The following is a 21302-nucleotide window of genomic DNA, read 5'->3' on the forward strand; positions in this document are numbered from 1 at the left end:
TAAGAAGAATAATGGGCGCATTCTGTGAGAATGGTATTTGGAGAAGGCGATATAATTTCGAATTGTACGAGAAGTATAAAAAAATAGTAAATGGTAGAGATGTAATATCCTTCATAAAAATAGGTAGGCTTAGATGGGCTGGACATGTGTCAAGAGCAAATGAAAATTACCCACCCAGACGAACTCTATTATCGGTCCCAGTGGGAAATAGGAGTAGAGGCAGACCACGACTGAGATGGAGGGACGGTGTGGACGAGGACGCAAGGAAAATCGGCGCGGCAAATTGGCAACGGTTGGCGATGAACAGAAACGACTGGCGAAATAGACTGGGGAAGGTCAAGGCCCAACTAGAGCTGTAGCACCACTGATGATGATTAATACGTACAGTACATTCAACCAACTTACAACTGTAAACGATTAACGAAATTCGCAGAAAACCTTTCGCTGTAGTAAAAGGAACGGCAAACTGCACTGGTGTTCCATTAATCGTCTAGAGGTGTCAGTTGAGGTTAATAGATTATACAAAATTAAATTGCCAATTAACATAGGTATTATTTATTTTTAATATAGTTTTCATCAGAACTCTATTGTGCAGTGGGTATTTGAAGTGATAGAGAGCGACTTAAGAAAGCGTTCAGCCAGCTTCTTTCTGCAACGTTATTTTTAAATTGATGAGTTATTCCATGTTTGTAGCTAATGTGTATGCCATTCTGCGAATGTTTTTTCGTGTTACATCATAATATGCAGCTTACATTGCTACAATATACTGAACCAACTGTACTTCGATCTCTTCTCCTAATACTCTTTTTCTTCCAGTTGAAGTTGAATCTAGCCATCACAGCACATAATTCAATGAATGGGAAGAAAGCCGTGAAAATAGCAAGGGATAAATTACCAGCTCGAAGAAGATTAATGTAAAGACCAAGTAGACGATGGTCAGAAAATCTTTTAAATTGAGGAAACTTAAGTAAAGCAATAAATAGCTAGGCGTATATGCCTTTAAATAACAATAAAAGGAAGAAGTCAAATAAGATTTATACTTTTTGGTATGACCTACTGCATAAAAGACTGTTTATCCAGTTGAAGGTACTAAATTAACCTTGTACGAAGGTCCTAAGGAACTAAAATTATTCTTTATATATTAAAAAACTGTTCTTCTACTATCGATTTAAAGTACTCCCATTCTAAATGTTCTAATACATATACACTACAATTTACACATTTTTGCAGGTCATAATAATTGTGCTTTGCAGATTTCATATAATCTCTGAAATATACCTGCAATTACATATTAAAACAATTAAAATTGGGATATTACGTAACTCTAGGTCTAAACAACCACAAACTAAAAACGACATGCAAATATATCTCACCAGCTGCTGTAATATTTGGTTTTTTCTCTTCATGTGTGATGCATATTTGAGCACATTCGTCTTCCGAGCTAAATCTATTTCCGTTACCGCGGCATCCTCCATAGGCGAACTGCTCGCATCGTCTGGTCCCCTTGTCGTAATAATATTTGATAAAGTAACCTCTGCATGGTCCTGGATCTCTCTCCATATTACAAACATCTACAAAGGAATAAATTCAAAATTATTGTGGAAGATACAGATAGTAAATAAAGGGTCTTTAATTAAGCGGTTTATATTTTCAAGTTTAAATAAAATAAAATGTGTGTGAGACTCCCTGAAAAATATGAACTTTTGCATCTGATGTAAAAGAAGTACATTTGCTGCATATATATATATATATATATATATATATATATATATATATATATATATATATATATATATATATATATATATATATTTGCTGTCAGGAATTTTTTTTCTAAAACTAAAACACCTCTGTCCCTTCTGGAACAAGTTAATGTAATATATCATATACCTTGTGTTGAATGTGACTCATGTTACATCGGTCAGACAGGGAGATCACTGAGAGGGCGTCTTACGACTCACCGCAGTGATATTAATTTATCTAAGCATACTTGTGCTCTTGCCCAACATGCTATCAACACTAAGCACGAAGTAAACTTTAATGAAGTTAAAATTCTTGGCATTGAACGCAATCTCGTTAAAAGACAGTTTTTAGAAATGTGTTCAATATTAAAACATCCTAATACCCTTAATAAGAGAACCGACATTAGTAATTTGAGTCAAATTTATCATGCATTAATTTTACAGAATTAGGCTTGATATGTTGTTTACTTAAATTTTGTCCCACATTGGGGTTTTGTTATTACATTTTCATATAATAAATTTAAATAAAAATAAAATAAAATAAATTATTCCTTCCTTAACTAAGATTTATCAACTATATTTTATTAATATTTGTCAATATCACTTTTACATAATTAAGTAATTGTTCTTTTTGATGAACTTGTTTGATAAAATTAAACTGAAATTGATTCATAGAATCTTTTTCATTACGGTCTTAAATGTTTGAACCTTTGGACTGTGGAAGTTGTATTAATCTTCACCTGTTAGCTGGCTAACTAGTGACGTCATAATATTATAATATATGATATTTTGGATTGACTTCGCATGCTTTGTTCTTTGTTGACAGATCAATCACTGTTGGGGTAAGTGGTGATTTTAACCACCTTTTCCTTTCATTGTTTGGTTTTTTAACGACAAGCTGTCAACCAAATTTATCACATTTTTTGAATATACCGCCTTATATATAGAGGTTGGTAGGTTGCCTTGCTGTTTATGTCACTTTGACCTCAAGGCCACTTCTCTTCACGTGTTTGCGTGGGTGTTAAACCTGTAAATTCATTTATCGGCGAGACTCAGTAAGCTTAAGACTGGTAACTTCATTTTATCTTATTACTATTAATCTTAAATAACTTATAATGTTACCTAAAGTTAAAATTAAAATCTAATTTATTAAATAAATTTGTTGGAAGTGCATTCGTATGATCTTTTTAGTTCTTTACACTTTAAAATAAACCTTAATGTTTTTTACTTAAGTTTTTATAATAACTTTTTTATACATGTATTTTTATCACATGTTCTTTTGCTGTGCTAATTTTGTTAAATTGCAAACTATACCTAGTTTCAATTAATTATTTTATACAACGTTAACTCTGAATGTCCAGTTTCGTAAGTTTTTTCATATTTTTAACATCATTGACTGCTACATGTCTTTGTAAGGTAACACACTTTTGTTGTAACTTCTCTATGGATGTTTGGTTTCATATTGTTCTTTTTAGATGAACTGATGATGCTTTCTGAGCAGAAAGCGAAACGTCTTCAATAAATAGATGAAGTAGCCACCTTCTTTGTCTTTTATTTCTCCACTTTGACCGAAAAACCTACCACTCTTCGAGTGTACCTTAGTTTATATATATATATATATATATATATATATATATATATATATATATATATATATATATATATATATATATATTTCAAATTATTTTTCGACCGTACTGTTTTAAATATTAATTTATAGTATCAGCAATCGGTCTGTAGGATATAGAACTCTATTTGTTCTGTCTCAATATTTCGTCACGATTTTGTGACTACAGGAGAAAACTGTAAATTTATTAGAATAATTAATTATTATATGTAAACAAAGTGAATATTTCAATACTTACTAATAAATTAAATATTGAAATATTATATAGCAATAAATGTTTAAGTAATTTATTTCTCCAACCAATTTGATTATAATTTATTTTAGAAAAGTCTCCTAACCTCTTTTTGTGCTTTTTTAGGAAGGAAGAACCTTTCTTTCCTCCTGCAGGAAGTTTGCTCGAAGCGGCCTCCCATTTCAAATAGCTAGAGATCTTTCTTGTTGTTTTTATTTGCCCATTTATCCAGGTAATTTATGTAAGTATCTATTTGTTTAATTTTTTTGTAGTTGCCCCAATCCAACCCCATTGCCATTCACTTATCCACGACCCAGCTCTCCACATAAGCGCTAAGTGCCGTTCGCACAGTTCTGTTTATTTTGCTTGCACTATCTCCACCCCCAGTAACTTCTGTCCTAATTTTCAACCCTTTATAGCAATACCCTATGTGGTAGGCAAAAAAAATTGACCTATATTTTAAAAGTGTGTACAAGTCATACAGTCTTTTTCCAATTTATTATTTAATAGTTCTGGAATATTTATGTATTTCAATAGTTATTTAAAAATTAAAGTACTACCTTGAGATCTAAATTCTCCACATTGTCGTTGGCACTGTTCTTCACTGTTAAATCGGTTGCTGTTGCCTCCACATCCATTGTAGATAAACGGAAGACACGTTCTTCGTTCTTTGTTGTAGTAGAATGCAGTAAATCTGTCAGTGCAATTACCAGAATCATAAGGTAAGGAGCATACGGTTACATCAATGGCAGCTGAAAGAAGTAGATATTGGTTTAAACTGAATAAATAATTAAAATGTTTAAAATAAGGTTAGCATCCTACCCATTGTAAAAGAAAACAAGGCTCAATGAACCGATATAAAGCCTCGGAACTAAACGGAACCTAAGATGAGGAATCGCGCAAAGAAAAGGAAAACGAGAAGGAAAAATAAGCCCACAATCAGATTACCAACATGGAACATTACTTTTTTCAACTACAAAGACCAAGAGATAATAGAAGAACTGATAAATAAAAATATAGACATTTGTTTAATCCAAGAAACCAAGAAGAAAGGTAAAGACCAAAGAGATTATAACCAATATTTTCTAGCATACAGTGAAGTGAAAAAAGAAGAACGAGCACGAGCAGGCGTAAGTATACTTGTCGTTATATCTCAGAAAGAATAATACATATGAAGATCACAATGGACTACCAAAAATTAAATGTCATATATCTATAGCCCCGATGACTGCAAACCTGAGGAGGAATAAGAGACATTCTACGGACAATTGCAAATCATCCTGGATGAAATACCTCATGAAGAACCCTTAATTCTTATGGGTGACTTTAATGCAATCGGAATCGGAAAGGAAATAGTTCCAGGAGTAAAACAAAGATTTAATGAAAAACCATGTCAACGCAAATGGAGAACTCAGGACTAATATCTGTACTTTTAACGAACTGAGAATCAATAATACATTTTTTGACCACAAGCTCCAGTATAAATATACATTTGAAAATTCCAGGGGGCACAAATATATGATTGATTTTATAGTCACTAATAGAAAAATCCACCCAAATCAGATTCTAGATATCCGAACTTTAAACTCAGCAGACGCACAGGTGAACACAAACTAGTACTAGCAAAAATAAGAATGAAAATAACACCAAAACGTTTTATACAGGAAATCACCGAGGAAAAATTCAATGTAGAATCTTCTTCTTCTGTATTTGTACTAAGACAAATTACAGAAAAGGCCATCGAGTACAATAAATCAGCACATGTTTTATAGACCTGAGAAAGGCTTTTGATCGTATCCAAATCGAAGACGTCTTACACCTACTATATAAAAGAAACATACCAATCAATATTATACAAACCATCGGAAACATCTACTTCCATAATCGAATATAGGCAAAGATAAATGGAAAACTAACACAGTGTATACCAGTACAAAGCGGAGTCAGACAGGGTGACTCGTTAAGCCCACTTGTCTTTAATATAATAATGGACGAAATAATACAAGCAGTATGTAAAGGTCATGGTTACAGAATGGGGAACAAAGAAATCCAAATATTATGTTATGCAGACGACGCCGCATTAATCGCACCGAGAAAGAAGACGAGCTCCAAAGATTAACACACATCTTCAATACAACAGCCAAGAAATACAGTATGATAATATCAGCAGAAAAAACCAAATGTATGACATGTAAATACCCACTACGATGTAAAATCGAAATTGATGGGAAAATAATAAAGTAGGGTAGGTAAATAAATAGGGTAGAAAAGCCATATCCATGATGAACTGAATTCTGTGGGACCAAACAATATCTAAAGCGAACAAACAACTCATATACAACACCATACTTAAAAGTGTAATCACATATGGCAGCGAAATTTGGCAAATGAAACAAAGAACAGAGAAACTGTTACTAGCAACAGAAATGGACTTCTGGAGAAGAGCAGCAGGAAAATCAAGAAGAGATCGGATACCAAATGAGAGAATACGTGAAATGATGGGAGTCAAGCATACAATAGTTGATGACATAAAAACAAAACAGTTAATATGGTACGGCCATGTACAGAGAATGCCAGATGACAGGATTCCAAAACAGATTTTGACGTGGACACCACAAGGGAGAAGGAAAAGAGGAAGGCCGAGAAAAAGCTGGAGAGAGGGAATTGAAAAAGAACTAGAGGAAAGAGAAATCCCTCCAGGCCTATGGCTGAATAGAGAAGAATGGCGGTTAGGAGTCGGAAGGCGTCGGAGAACGCTGTAAACCAATAGTAGTACTAGTAGTAGTAGTAAATAATAAAGTAGGAAGCAAGGTTTAGATATCTGGGAATAGATATAACTAATTACGAAGATGTTGAAGAAGAAGAACGACAACAAAGCTTAAAAGCAAGTAAAGCAGCGGGATCTCTTATTGACATAATCTGGAAGAACAAACACCTAAGACAAGACAAAAAAACAAGAATCTATAAAGTAGCAATTAGACCTATATTAACATACATGGCGGAGATAAGACCTGACACATCTAAAACAAGACGATTACTAGAAACAACTGAGATAAAAATACTCCGACGAATATCAGGGAAAAGTCTGTTGGATGGGGAGAGAAGCAAAAACATAAAAAAAGCATGCAATATAGAAGACATAAATGGATGGGTGACAAAGCGGAAACAGGAGTGGAACGAACTTATTAGTAGAATGGCAGATGATAGGATTGTGATAATAGCACGAGATAAGTCACCAAATGGACGAAAAAATATTGACAGACCAAGAAAAATTTAAACAATTTAGGAGGCTAATATTGAAGAAGAAACAGGCTTTAAAGCCTACATACAAGAAGGAAGAAGAAGATGAAATAAATTACATAAACCAACAGCTTAAGTGAACACAAAAAGAACGAAGTAGTCGGCTAACGAGCTGACAAACTCACTTCAAAACCAGAAGGACTGTAAATATGTTTAGAGTATTTTGTGAAACCTTCTCCTCCTAGCTTGTTTTCTTGTATCTCACTATTTATCTTCGATTTACCTTCTTCTGCAGCCCGGAAGTAATCTTTCGTTTTCTATGAATGTAGACAAGTACGACCCACTATCCGAATCATAAAATTATATATAGGTCTTTTAAAATACAAACCTGTTGGAGGAGCCTGAGTATAAGTTGGTTCTGGTTCACGAACCCTTTTACACCTTTCTTCGCATGACCGCTGATCTTGGAACCTATTGTAGTTGCCGGTGCAGCCTCCATATGTAAATATTTGACAGGAATCGGTGGCCGGGTCGTAGTAATATTGAGAATACTGGCCATTGCAGGGTCCTTGGACAGGTGGTAAGCTACAAAGATCTGAAAAGGGTAAAAACAAATCAAAGATCTACTCTAACATGCATACAGAATGTATTTTTTCATGAGATTTTTCCAGAGGATGATGATGAAATGTATTTTTTCATGAGTGAAAATTTGTTAAATGATCTAAACAATGAGAGATATTTTTAACAAAGCATTTTTTCAGGAGAAGCTTGGTTAGATACTTCTGGATGTGTTAAATTCACACAATATAACTTAATGATCATTCATCATAAAGCATTCCATGGGAGTATTCGTCACCCGGATGTCCGGCTTTTAAGAAAGAGGTTTTTTTTCTTGCCATTAGGGATAATTCCCTTGTATCCAGATCATTAGAACGCCGGAACGTGACTATATTTATATAACTGTAGTAATTAAAATACTTACTCTATCTAGGTTATACTTCACAAAAAATAGGAAAATAAATTTACTTGTCGAACTCACAAAAGTTAGTCTTGTAGTCGGTTAGAGTCTGATAGACCAAAAGTGCAAATAACTAGCGATTATACACTATCTATTATTCTTCTTCTTAGTCGTTAACCTGATGCAGGTATCGTGATATCATGAAGCTATTAGCTAAATTTCCCAATGTTCCTCCACGTTTTTCTATCTTCTGCCATTCTAGCACATTCTGACAATGGAGCGCCAATGGTAGCAACAATATGGTCCGTGTATCGTGTGGGAGATCTACATCTATTTCTTTTGCCTTCTACTTTTCTCTGGATGGTAAGTTTTTTAAGACCATTTCTTCGAAGCACATGTCCAAAATAGCTTATTATTTGTTCTGATATTTGTGTTCTTAGTCTTTTCTTTATGTTTAGCTGGTCCAGTATGGATTCATTTGTTCTTCGGGCCACCCATGGTATTCTCAGCATTCGTCTCCAGCAGTATATCTCAAATACATATATGTTCTTTTTGTCTTTCTCAGTAAGGGTCCAGCATTCCGATGCATAAGTAAAAACTGGAAAAACTAGACTTCTTACTAGTCTCATTTTTGTATCGGTAGTTATTTCATGGCTTTCCCAAATTTTTGTTAATTTTGCCATAGCGCTTTTTGCGATTGCTGACCGCCGCTTTATTTCTTCAGTACAGCCTCCTTTGTTGGTTATTAATGAGCCCAGATACACAAATTTATCTACAACAGCGATATTGTTTATCATGACCAGATGATTTTGATTGTTGTTAGCTCTGTCAATTATCATGATTCTCGTTTTATCTCTGTTTATTTTAAGGCCCATCGTTAAGCTTACGTTGTAGCAGGTGAATCAATTCAGCTTCAGAACTAGCGAGGATAGTAGTATCATCTGCATATCTCAAGTTGCAAATCTTCTTCTCGCCACTATCTATTATACACTGATGGTACTGATGAAAGGTACTGACGAACGCAGTGCACTCCGAAATAAAATAAGCATTGAGGCATTAGAAATATACTGTCGCTGGTCTCACAGGCCCAACCCGACTACTCAAGGGTTAACAAACCGTACGATAGGATCACAGTCGCCAATCAACACGATCGAAATCTGAAATTTATTAAAAATTTCAACAATTTGTCTAAAAGATTAGCTGTATCAAAAATATAGCATTTGTTAAACAACAGAAATCATGGTCGATGATGATGAAGGTGATGATGATGGTAATATTTAGTAAATTGCGTAGAAGCTGAGTAATCTGCATGATTACCTTGTGCGGCTCCACACTTTTGAAGACATTCTTCTACAGACTTGAAGTTGTTGCCGTTACTCTCGCAACCACCGTATACAAATTCTTTACACACTCCGTCACGGGAATCGTAGAAGTACGAATAGTTACCAATATTATTTCTGCAAGGTCCAGTATTGCTAGGAAGGAAACACATATCTACAAAAACCAAAAACTACTTTTACAAATTTTGGTTATTCATTTTTCTTTCATTACCATAGAAGTTACCCCCATATAATTTTTAGAATAAAACGATAAATAACGTCAATTATGGTAATGATTTACACTACTGATGCCATAAAATTGAAGAGAAGATAAAAGGCGTACGAGAACATATATCTAGGAAATTTAATATAATTATTAGTTTTTATTTGGTGAAAAATATTAAACATAAACAGCAACAAACACTTTGATTAGTTTAATTTAACTTATTATTCAAATATTACTTACCAATAACAAATGGTGCTGGAGTTTCAGGAGCTGGTCGTGGCTCTTCTGTAGGTATCGGAGCTGGTGCCGCAGTTGCTGTTGGTGCTTCTCTCGACTCACATCTTTCTTGGCATCTTTGTTGTGTTTGGAAATTATTACCGTTTCCTCCACAGCTTCCGTAGTAAAACTGTTTACAAGATTGGGCTTTAGTGTCATAGTACCATCTATCAACATAACGATCACATTCTCCAGTGTCAGCAGGAAGAATACAGATGTCCTTTTCTATTAAAAACAAAATATTATTAATATATCTATTGATAGTATTGAACAAGATATAGGTGAAGAAAAACAATACCTACAAATTTTACCCTCAGAAGTAAAGAATGCCCTACAGAATGCAAAACAAGGAAAAGCACCGGGTCCTGATCAAATTCCAAATGAACTGTTAAAAGCCTTAGATAACGGTAATATAAAGAGACTCACCCGAATTCTCAACCACATATATGTAGAGGGCAACATCCCGGAAGAATGGCTTAAATCGATATTTTTACCTCTACCAAAAAACAACAATCCCAAATCATGTAATGACTATAGATTGATAAGCCTAATGTGCCACCCTTTAAAGATTCTCTTGAAAATTGTTCAAAACCGAATTTATAAGAAATGTGAGGAGCAGATAGATGAAACTCAGTTTGGCTTCAGAGGAGGCATGGGTACAAGAGAGGCATTATTTGCGTTGACTGTACTCTTGCAGAAATGTCGGGAATATAACAAGAGTGCATATGTATGCTTCATAGACTTTAGGAAGGCCTTTGACCGAGTGCAGCATATGAAGTTAATAGATGAATTAAAAAACATCAATTTAGACAAAAAAGACATTGAGTTTATTAATGCTATATACTGGAACCAGAAAGCAGTAGTAAAGGTGAACGATATAGAAACAAATAATATACCGATTGCGAGAGGGGTTAGGCAAGGATGCGTCTTGTCTCCGACGCTTTTCAACGTGTACCCACAGGTCATATTCAGAAAAGCCTTATGGGAAAGAAAAGAGGGAATAAGAATTGGTGGAGAAATCATAAACACCATGAGATTTGCAGATGACACGGTAATTATGGCTGAGAGTATAGAAGATCTACAAACTTTACTAGATGCAATAAATAGTGAATGCATTCAAATGGGACTTGACATCAACACAGATAAGACCAAATTTATGATAGTATCAAGGAGTCCAATAAATAATGAACAACTAACTCTTGGTGGACAGCAAATAGAGAGAGTGACAAAATATAAATATCTGGGAGCTTACATCAACACAGAATTAGATCCAGACCAAGAGATCCGGGTACGAATAGAAATGGCAAGGGCAGCGTTCTTAAAATTCAAACAATTGTTCTGTGACAAAAATCTGAATATTGCGCTGAGACTGAGGTTTGTTGAATGTTACGTCTGGTCGCAACTATTGTACGGGGTAGAAACATGGACACTAAAAGCGCAAATAGTTAAAAAGATTGAAGCCTTTGAACTTTGGATATACCGGAGAATGTTGAGAATCCCATGGACTGCCAGGGTCACCAATGAGGAAGTGCTGAGAAGAATGGGTCGAGACAAAAAATTGTTGAGAACGATAAAAGTAGGCAAGACTGCATACCTTGGACACATACTAAGAAATAATAAATATAGCCTTCTGCAGGTCATCATGCAGGGTAGAGTAGATGGCAAAAAGGGAATAGGTAGAAAGAGGAAGTCATGGCTGCGAAATATTCGAGACTGGACAAACATGACTGTAGACGAATTATTCCACGTTGCAAAAGACAGAGAAGCTTTTAAAAATGTGGACGCCAACCTTCGTTAATGGGGACGGCATAGGAAGAAGAAGATTGATAGTATTCTAAGAAATAGGGCTAAAAGGAACTACAACGTTGAAGAAGTTTTATTATTTCATATGGTCAATGGAAAATACGGAAAAACCGCAGAGTGCTACCATTTAAAGGGCTGAGGTTTTGAGAAAGGGGTGAATTTGTCCCCGTACACTAGGAAGCATTTAGGTAAATTCTATGCAATTTTATTACATTAACATCTACAGAAAATTTGTTCAAAAGTTAAAAACCTTTTAAAGCCAAAAATTTTTTTTTTTGACAAAAATATGTTCAAAAAACGAAGCAAAAAAAACAGGAACACAGGCAATTTTTCTTTTTTGCCCCATAACTTTTTTCTACGGGGGTGTAGGTACAGGCATTGTTTTATAGAAAAATAACTATTATTCTCTCTCGATCGAAAAAAGTGGCAGTATAAATCTTTAAAAAATTCGAGTAGCCGCTGTCCGGAAACGTATCGCGATATGGGTTGTTTCACTGACACAAATTTATTGATTTAAGTACCGTAAACATAGTCTACATAACCTAGTGGGTTCAACTTTGCCACCGTAAAGGTTATAATATTTGTAAAAAAATACTTGGCAGCATAGCAAAGTACCACAAAGTGTCCTTAGTTAGTAAAAGTGTTTGTAAAAGTGTCCTTTAAAGATATCGATTTATTCGAAAAAAAGAATATTATATTTGCCTGAAGAGTGGTACTCTATGGTAGAAAGCTCCGGTAAAAGGTTTGTTGTTGAGCGTGGTGCACAAGAAATGATTTTTGATGTTAACTCACTTTTGGAGGCACATTTTAAAAAGACTTCAGTTGTCAAGAAAAAACCATTAACAATATACAAGTACCGAATATATTTTTATGATTCTACAATTCCAGAAAATGTGTGCGTTACAGAATCTCACAATCCTATTTGTGTAACCTGGTACCGTTTGTTTAAAAACCCAGGTACATTCATAGAACTAAATACGATTCCATTGGAAAATAAAGAAAAACTCCCACTTAAATACAAGAAATACAACAGTATTATACCAATAGAAAAAAAATATGTACCACCTGCTTATCTTCCTTTTTTCAATGCTATTACACAAGAACAAAATGATGCAGATAGTGATTTGACTAAAATACACTATATTTACCCACCATTTTGTATTTTATGTAAAAATCACATAATTTTTGTAATGTTTTCAATTTTAGTTTTTTCCTTATGTATTTCCTTAAATTTTTAGTTTTTCTAGATTTTGGGAGCAAAAACCGTCAACGTGGAAATTTCAAAAAAAATTTTTAACTTTATTTTCAAAAATTCAAATCCAAAAAGTACTACGTGTAAAAGCCTTTGATTTCTGTTTTCCACAGAAAATATAAAATTACATATTAAATTTTATATTTTTTCATTTTTCTCAAAACTATAAGAACTGCACGTAGCCGATTTTTGCACCGGGGTCTTCAATTGTCCCAAAAGCTATCTTCTAGAGCAGTGGTGCTCAGACTTTTACTGCATGGGATCTACCACATTAACCGCAAGCGTCCGGATATCGACTGCTGTACCCTGTTTTTAAACCATTCAAAATTACCACGGCGCAATGTTTGTTTGTAATTGGTTCAACCTCAGGTAAGTTTACTCCACTGTTGAAATTGACACTGTGAAATTTTGACACTAATGGCATTTAATAAATTAATTAACTGATATCGGCGTTTTTTTGTGTTTTCTGCGTTATTCTTTTAATTTTTAGATTTTTAGTCTACTTTTATATAACAAACAGTTGTTTTTAGAACTCTTCATCGACGTATTAGTATAATATAATATGAAATGAAAAAGACAGTAAAGATTTCATTTCGAAACAGACGCAATAGCGACATCTGATATTAAATCCGTAAAATAGTTTCGAAACACAATTCAGATAATTGCCTTAATCTGAGCCTTCTATAAATTGCAAGGCATAGCCAGACGTTGATAAAGATGTATAATATAATATTTTTGGATTACCGTGCCTCAAATGCTGATATGATCAACCAAAAAAGAAGATGTATTTGGTAACTTTTTTAGTGACTCTCTTGGGTGTGAATCTGTCTCTTTATCTGTCTAAAGACCAAAATTTCGTATCGGCTGCTCTGGATTTAAGGTGTATATCCGAAATTATTTTCAGTACCTCATTTTAGACGAAAATGATCTCCATATTGAACGTAACGGATATTTCAGTGACTATTTTTTCCACGTCTTGACAAGAAAATGGATTAGACATGAATGTTACAATATCTGTCAGTTTTTTAAAATCAGCGAAGCGTCTTTCAAACTCGCTATGAAGTGCTTGCAGCTCTGTCTCGTAATAAACATAATTCAAATGAGCGGCTACCATTTTTTCAACGATGGAAAGTTGTTTAAATCGTTTCTGCTAATTTGCTTAATCAATAATTTCAATTTGTTCACAAAAGAATGTATTGTGCTCATCATATCGATAATTGTTTTATTTTTACCTTGTAGTTCAAAATTAATGAGGTACAAATGATTTGGTAAATCTGTTAGGAAAGTCAGATTACTGAGTTATTTTTCGTTTTGAAGTAGATGAGTGTCGTCCTCTCGTTCTTCTAAAAAAGAAATTATTTCGGGAAGCAGCTCCTGCAACCTATCTAAAAATTTTCCACGGCTCAACCCCTCACATCTGTATGCAGAAATAAATCAATGTATTCCGCAGAGTCGCTAGCTTCCAATTGCTCTTTAAAAAGACGACGTTGCAAGCTTCGCGCTCTGATTGAATTTACAATTTTTGTTGTCATCTTCATGATGTCGTCCATATTTAAAATTTTGGAACACAAAACTGGCTGGTAAATGATGCAATGAAATGAAAAATACGATGGAAAGTCATCGTTAGCTCGACATAATGCAACAAATCCATTGTTAACGCCAGTCATGGACGGTGCACCATCTGTTGTAATACACACGAGTTTGTCAATCGGTAGCTCGTATTGTTTCACAAAATTTATAAAAACGTTGTATATATCTTCTCCGCCGTTTCTCCTCCTAGCCAACATGTCAGAAAATACCATCCGAATAAAAATATACAACTGGGCGGTATCAGTCATATCGGTTGACTCCTCAAATTGCAAAGAAAAGTACATAAACTTCATAATATCACTTTTAACTTGGCTTTCCAAATCTTTGCATATGATTTCGATACGTCTAGTAACCGTTGGACGTGATAACTGGACTTCTTTGATGGCAGACATAATACCTGTTTTATTTTTGAAGTCCTCAACTAATACATTCGCAGTCCCAATGAATGCTTCCTTCACTACCTCTCCACTTTCAAATGGTTTTTATGTTGTGCCAATATATAAGAAATTTTGAACTACGCAATTGTTGCAGCTACTGATTGTTTAACACGTCTAGTGAACATTGATTGTTCCGTCTTCAAATTACTTTTCAAGTCTTACACTCTCCGATTTTTAAACAAACTGTTTTACGGAAAATCATTTTCATAGTTTTTATGCAAAGTTTTATAATGCTGTTCTAAACTTCCGCGTTTACAAGGCCGACAAAGACCGACAAATAAGAAAAACACAAAAAGCCACATTCGCGGCACTTATATCGAGTTTCAAATATTAATGTAAATAATATATTACTAAAATGTTTTACTAGTAATAACCTAGTAATGAATGGTTAATGCAGGTCTAACAGCAATACAATGCCGATACAGCACACTCCCAGTTTACATAATTTATCTGTGAATGCTGATATGCCGAATCGGCATTATCGCAACTTTCGGGTGAAGCGATAGCATCATAATTATTTCCATCATGCACGTGTGGTGAGTCAGGACTGTCCCCGTATTTTCTCCGTGAATTGCGATCGACTTCAAAAACTTTGGCGATCGACCGGTCGATCGCGATCGACCCTTTGAGCACCACTGTTCTAGAGTTAGATCTGCTACGAAAAAAAAGAAAGACATTTTTGAAATCAGAGCATCAAAAATATCTGGGTTCTTACTTCTGCAGTACCAAAAAAGCCGTTGCCTATGAAATTATTTAAAAAATATCAGCGCATGAAGCTTAAAACACATTTAATTAACGTATTCTACAAAAATGTAACCTTATAGAAAGCTGCATACAATTGTTAAGCTAATAAGTTGGAAAGTTAAGCGATTTAAAGCTGTACATAATAACGCAAAAGATGTTCTTTTTAAAAAGCTTCAACAGAATTATTGAAACTCACCAACTTCCGAAGGGCAGTCAGCCTGGCATGCTTCCTTAGTTTCAAAGTTATTAAGATTACCATAACAACCAGTGTAATAGAACGGTGCACAATTCTTTCTTGATGAATCATAGTACCAGTTGGCATTCACCTCCGTGCAATTACCTTCATATTTTGGTAACGAGCAGATATCTAATGCACACGAGCTGTTAGTTAACATTCACAAGACAAAATAAAGGTATGGTGTATCTGTGTTATTGTGATTGTATGTGGATTGATCAAAGTGTGTTAGTAAAGTGATGAATTTGTATATTAAAATCAATCTTTTTGTCTAAGTAAGACTACCATTAACATTTGTTTTGTAATTTTCTCCTATATATTTCGAGCTTTCGGCGCAGTGATAATCGACGTGGTGCAGCCGGGAAGACTGAATTTATTATTAATTTACGAAATTTTTAATTTTACCAGCTCACTAAATCATATATCAATCTGCTGCTACGTGAAAACAGTCTTCTTTGTAATTTAATATTCCTTAAAGCCTGCCGAGACCATAAAGTCATACCCAAAATTCTAAAACTTAAACACCATACTTCTTCTTCTTATATCTCCCAAATTTTTAGAAAGACCAGTTTTGCGCTTCTTCGTGAAGCTATTTCCAATTACCACCTCGAAGACTCTGCACCTGAAAATCTCTAGCTGACTGTCCAAAAAAAAATGATTAGAAACCATATTGACTACATCATCATCAACTTCAGAATTCCGCAAAATCCGCAAAAACATATCCGGGAGCAGATGTTCCATCAGACCATAATCTTTTACTAGGACTTTTCAAACTCCACATGAAAAAAGTCCATAAAATAAAAGCACAAAAACGTCCGGACATCTAGAAGTTGAAAGATAAAACCACAAGAGAAGAAGTCAAAGAAGAGATCAACAACAAAATAAACAGCATGGTAATCTCAGATATTAATCAAGAAAACAGTGTGGATTCATTCAATATGTGTAATTTTAAAATCTAAAATTGACGTTTTTTGAAATCGAGAATATTTTTCTAGTTGGCTGTAAAGATCTAGCGAATAGCAAGTTATTGAACTAACTTTTTTCAAATGTTAACGGTAATCTTACAAAAAAAGTAAAACCTCAAACCTACCAAACTTTAAAATCTGTAACTACCCATGCTATATTAAACTCTCGTTAGCGTTTTTAAATATCAAAATGATATATTTTACCTTTTCTCTCGCCAGCTGGAGCGCACTGTTGTTTACAGGCTTCCATGGTAATGAAGTTGTTGTTATTTCCTTTGCAGCCACCATAGGTAAACTCTTGGCATTGTGCAAGTTCTTTGTCGTAGTAGAATCTCTGGTGCTTACCTTGGCACGGTCCTTGGTCTTTCTTTTGTTGACAAGGATCTAAAATCGACAATTTTGCTGTCATTCACTGTAAAAATTTACCGTAATACAACCGTTTTATAAAATATAAATATTGTTATGAATCAGAATGCTCTTATTGCGGTCCTGGCGTAACAGTAATTCGGAAGTTGAATTAACCACTTTGTTAGCCAAGTTCTCGAACTCCTTATCTGTATTTTTCTGGAATCTCGTGTTAAAGTGCTGATTTATCATTTGTACCTTCCCTAGAAATTCAGAACAGATGTTCGTGTACATAAACTGCCCAGCTCCTTTGAATAGACATGTACTACTACCAGAGAACTACGAACACACTGTGTTCGAAGTGTGTTCGTAGTTTTCTGCTACCACCCACAACCATATTATTGTCGGCGATACATATTAGTGTACCTGTTTATAATTATTAATGAGATATTTGTTGTTTAGTGATTTTATTTTGCAGTTGAGTGAATTAAATAAAATTAGGTTAACTATTGTACTTTACTTAATCCTTGAATCCACTTAATCCACAGAAAAATGTAACAATATATTTTTTGCTTAATAAAACTATTGTCCCATAGATATTGTTACTTATTCATTGAAGGAACCAAAACAACCAACTATAAATATTTCCTAATAAAGCATATTGTAAGTCACGTTCATGAAGTAGTCACATTTTATAAAACAGGATTCTTTCAGACTAGGGATGGCGGTTATTGACAAAACACCGGTTTTCGGTTTTTTTAATCCAATAGGTTACAAGTTTGCACTTTCAGTTTGCTTCTGTATTTATAGAATAAAATAAAAAAAAATAAAATAAAATTATGGTTTTGTTTGGAATAATTACTTGAGAATAATAATTATGATTGGGATCCAAAATAACACCTAACCTAATCCTAATTACCGTAAAAACCTAATAACCGGTTTTTACTTAAAAAAAAAACCGGTTATAACCGGGACAAAAAAACAACCGATAAAACCGGTTATTGCGAAGTAAAAAAACCGATTTTCGGTTAAAACCGGTAGGTTTTTCCCATCCCTATTTCAGACTGAACTAAACCTGCATTTGAGATAGTAGGGAGATTTAAAAAAAACTCCAAAACATATACACGAGTCATGTGAGGGTGTTATACACCTGGGAATACACTACGATAGCATACTCCTACACTTCATTTAATAAAAAATTCTCATTTGCAGATCAACATTTACGTGAATCACATATGACCCACATGTTTAATAAAAATGATACTGTTACAGGTTAAGTGCCACCATAGTGAAAATATTAATGTCTTCATTAGCCGCTCACTTTTTTTAAGTATTTCTATTAATTTCTTTAACTTTCAAATCAAAATCTAACATTCTAAAACGCGAATTTTGGTTAAAATTTCATTTTTCAAAATGTGAGTCCACGTTGGAGTTTTGCAGCCAGCAGTATGATTTTTATCACAAAATGCCTATGAGAGTCCAACGTGGCATCACTCCTTGACTTGTCTATTTCTGTTGATATCGTGTCAGAAAATCTAACAAGCGAAGGCGCCGTCACCATGGCTTGCATTTTTCTTGTCAGTACTTAGATTAGAGCGGTACAATGCAGTCGTACGAGAAAGAGCAACAAAAACTTGAAAAATATTTGCTAGAAATTCTGTCAGATGAAGAATAGGATGAGTTTGGCGACACGTATCTTTAGGACGAGTACCAACCAACTGATTCTAGTGATAGTGAAAATTAATCGAGTAATCCGGAACAGAATAAAAAAAGAAAACGTGTGGCAAGAAATACCAAACCGTTGGGACAAGACATATCAGCGTACACCAGTACAGAAAAAGAATATACAAATTTCGGAGAACATGTTGATGCTGCTATAGAATCTGTCATTGCCAAACATTCTGAAGTTTCCCGAACAGGAAAATTTAGAAGAACCAATAGTATCCAACGCAATGAATGAAAATTTACAGAAATTTACATTGGAGGATTATAATTCTGCAGGTTGCAGGTTTTCATACACAATTATACGAAAACTTCTACAACAAATCGCTCTTTGTTTTGTAGACGATGCTCTTTTATCCATGTCCAATATCTAATTTATTTTGTTCACCTGATTTTGATTTTTGTTTAATTTTTAGGTCGAAGCAACAAATCGTTATGCTCTGCAGTGTCAGGAATGAAATCAGAAAAAAGCGCACATATTACCGCGTGGCACAACACTGATATTTCCGAAATAAAACGATTCCCGTGTATAGTTATATGGATGGGATTACGTCATTTTCCATCTTTTCATTTGTACTGGTCAAAGAAATCTTTATGTGAATAATACTAAAAAAGTAATGTCAAAGTATCGCGTCCAGTTATTGTGAGAAACGCTGCATTTCAACGATAATTCAGTAACAACAGATGACCGTTTGCAGAAGATCGTTCCCTTGGTTAGCAGACTGAAGGATAAATTCAAGGTTGCCATCGTTCCAAAGGAAAACGTGTGCATTCACGAAACGTTAGTGCCTTTTCAAGGCAGACTAAAATTCAAGCAGTATATTGCCAAAAAGAGGTATAAATTTGGAATAAAATTATTCAAATTTTGTTTGGAAAGTGATTATATCTACGATTTTAACGTATATTGTGGAAAAGGACATGCTTAAGGTAGCACCATACCAACAAATGTAGTGATGAAACTTATAGATGGACTGCTTGACAAATTACGAACATTTGCGATTGATAACTACTACAGTTCGGAAAAACTATGATTAGTGCGCTACGTGGAAACCGCAAATATAATACCAAAAACGTCACAAAAAATTCCAAAAAATTTAAAGTAGGCGAACATGAAGCTGAACAAAGTAATTCGGGCATCGTTGTTTAGAAGTGGAGGGACAAGCGAGATGTGCTGATGATTAGTATCAAATTCGCTGACAAAATTGTGACAATGTAGATGGCACGCGGTGATGTTGTAAAACCAAAGAATGTCATCAAATATAATAAATATAAAAGATTCATTGAAATATCAGATCAAATGAAAACCTATAATTCGCCATTACGTAAAGGAATAAAATGGCACAGAAAATTATCAATGGAGCTCTTGACTGGACAGCACTTATAAATGCCTATGTCGCACATCAAAGCATTGCCAATGAAAGCATGATGATTACCAAATTCAAGAAGGGTAATTCGGGGCCTATTAGGAGATTTTATTGTCACATCAGACCAGTCATTATGGAAAATAGTCACAAACTCAGCGATGTTGGTCGTACAGGCAGAAGACGATATACAACGTGTTACGAAAAAATGGTAGAAGAGCAAGGAAGGCAAGTAGCACAGAGGAAAGCAACAAACACCTCATGGACATAGGATGGCTGTAAAAAATTCTATTGTTTTTTTTTTGTTTTTTTGTGTCATACATTCCGTGACAAAAAATTAAATTAGTACTTTAGATACAATTTTGATATAGGCCAAGTAAGCTTTTGAAATATCCCCGTGTATTTTAAATGAGGTAGAGAAGCCGCTGTTGAGCTACACAGCATTTTCTGAGGACCTAGCACGTGAGTCTACGTCGGCATCACGCCGCTCGTACATAACTTTTATGTGTATGTCCGTATTGGCCTTTCATGGCACTCATGACACCTGTTTTAAATTTTGGGTACAAAAGAATGTTTATTTGGTAATTTTCTGATATCTTAGTTGATATATCTTGATATAATACTTACCTTGAATTTGATCTTGAGCACAAAGATTCATACATTCTTCCCTTGTTTCAAATCGGTTGTTGTTGCCGAGGCAACCTCCATATACAAACTGAGTGCAGGTTTTTAATTCCTTATCGTAATAGTACTTACGGTAGTAGCCTTCACAAGGACCTGATATTTTGGGTAAATTGCACCTATCTGAAAATATAAAAATTATTCGAACTAAAAATACATTTCCAAATAAACAAAAAACTATAAAATAGAACAGAATATTTTAAAAAGGTTTTAGTAAATAGTTCTTCCAGCTTATTTCCATTTTTAGATTGACAAAACTCTCAGTGGAAGAAAATCGATGAAAATTTAGTGATTGCCGATATGAAAGTGATTCTAGCAGAATATAAATTTTATATTAGAATGGTATGTGTCTGTGGAGGAAAGCTGCTCAGACTATAGACATATTAGATACAGCAAAAGTCTTCCTTACAGAAGAAAAAAGCAAAAGTCATAGAAATCGCAGAGAATGATCTAAATGAGGTTGTTATTACAACATTCCAAAAAACATGACCTCTCTCTAAGGGAGAGGAGTTTTTCCAAAGACAAAGTTATTTAAAAAATCCAAAGT

The 21302-nt window shown here is 34.3% G+C and overlaps 1 protein-coding gene across 1 annotated transcript in view; it reads right to left on the minus strand.

Annotated features, from left to right (window-relative positions):
* Nucleotides 1–21302, minus strand: part of LOC140443105 (papilin-like) — a 366758-nt gene that overhangs the window by 28127 nt on the left and 317329 nt on the right. The window contains 8 exon segments of the mRNA XM_072534177.1: nt 1374–1571; nt 4162–4353; nt 7230–7436; nt 9117–9293; nt 9585–9845; nt 15643–15813; nt 16851–17030; nt 20702–20878. Coding sequence (XP_072390278.1) covers nt 1374–1571; nt 4162–4353; nt 7230–7436; nt 9117–9293; nt 9585–9845; nt 15643–15813; nt 16851–17030; nt 20702–20878 — 1563 coding nt within the window.

This window comes from Diabrotica undecimpunctata, chromosome 6, assembly GCF_040954645.1.
Source record: "Diabrotica undecimpunctata isolate CICGRU chromosome 6, icDiaUnde3, whole genome shotgun sequence".
NCBI classification, from domain to species: Eukaryota; Metazoa; Arthropoda; class Insecta; order Coleoptera; family Chrysomelidae; genus Diabrotica; species Diabrotica undecimpunctata.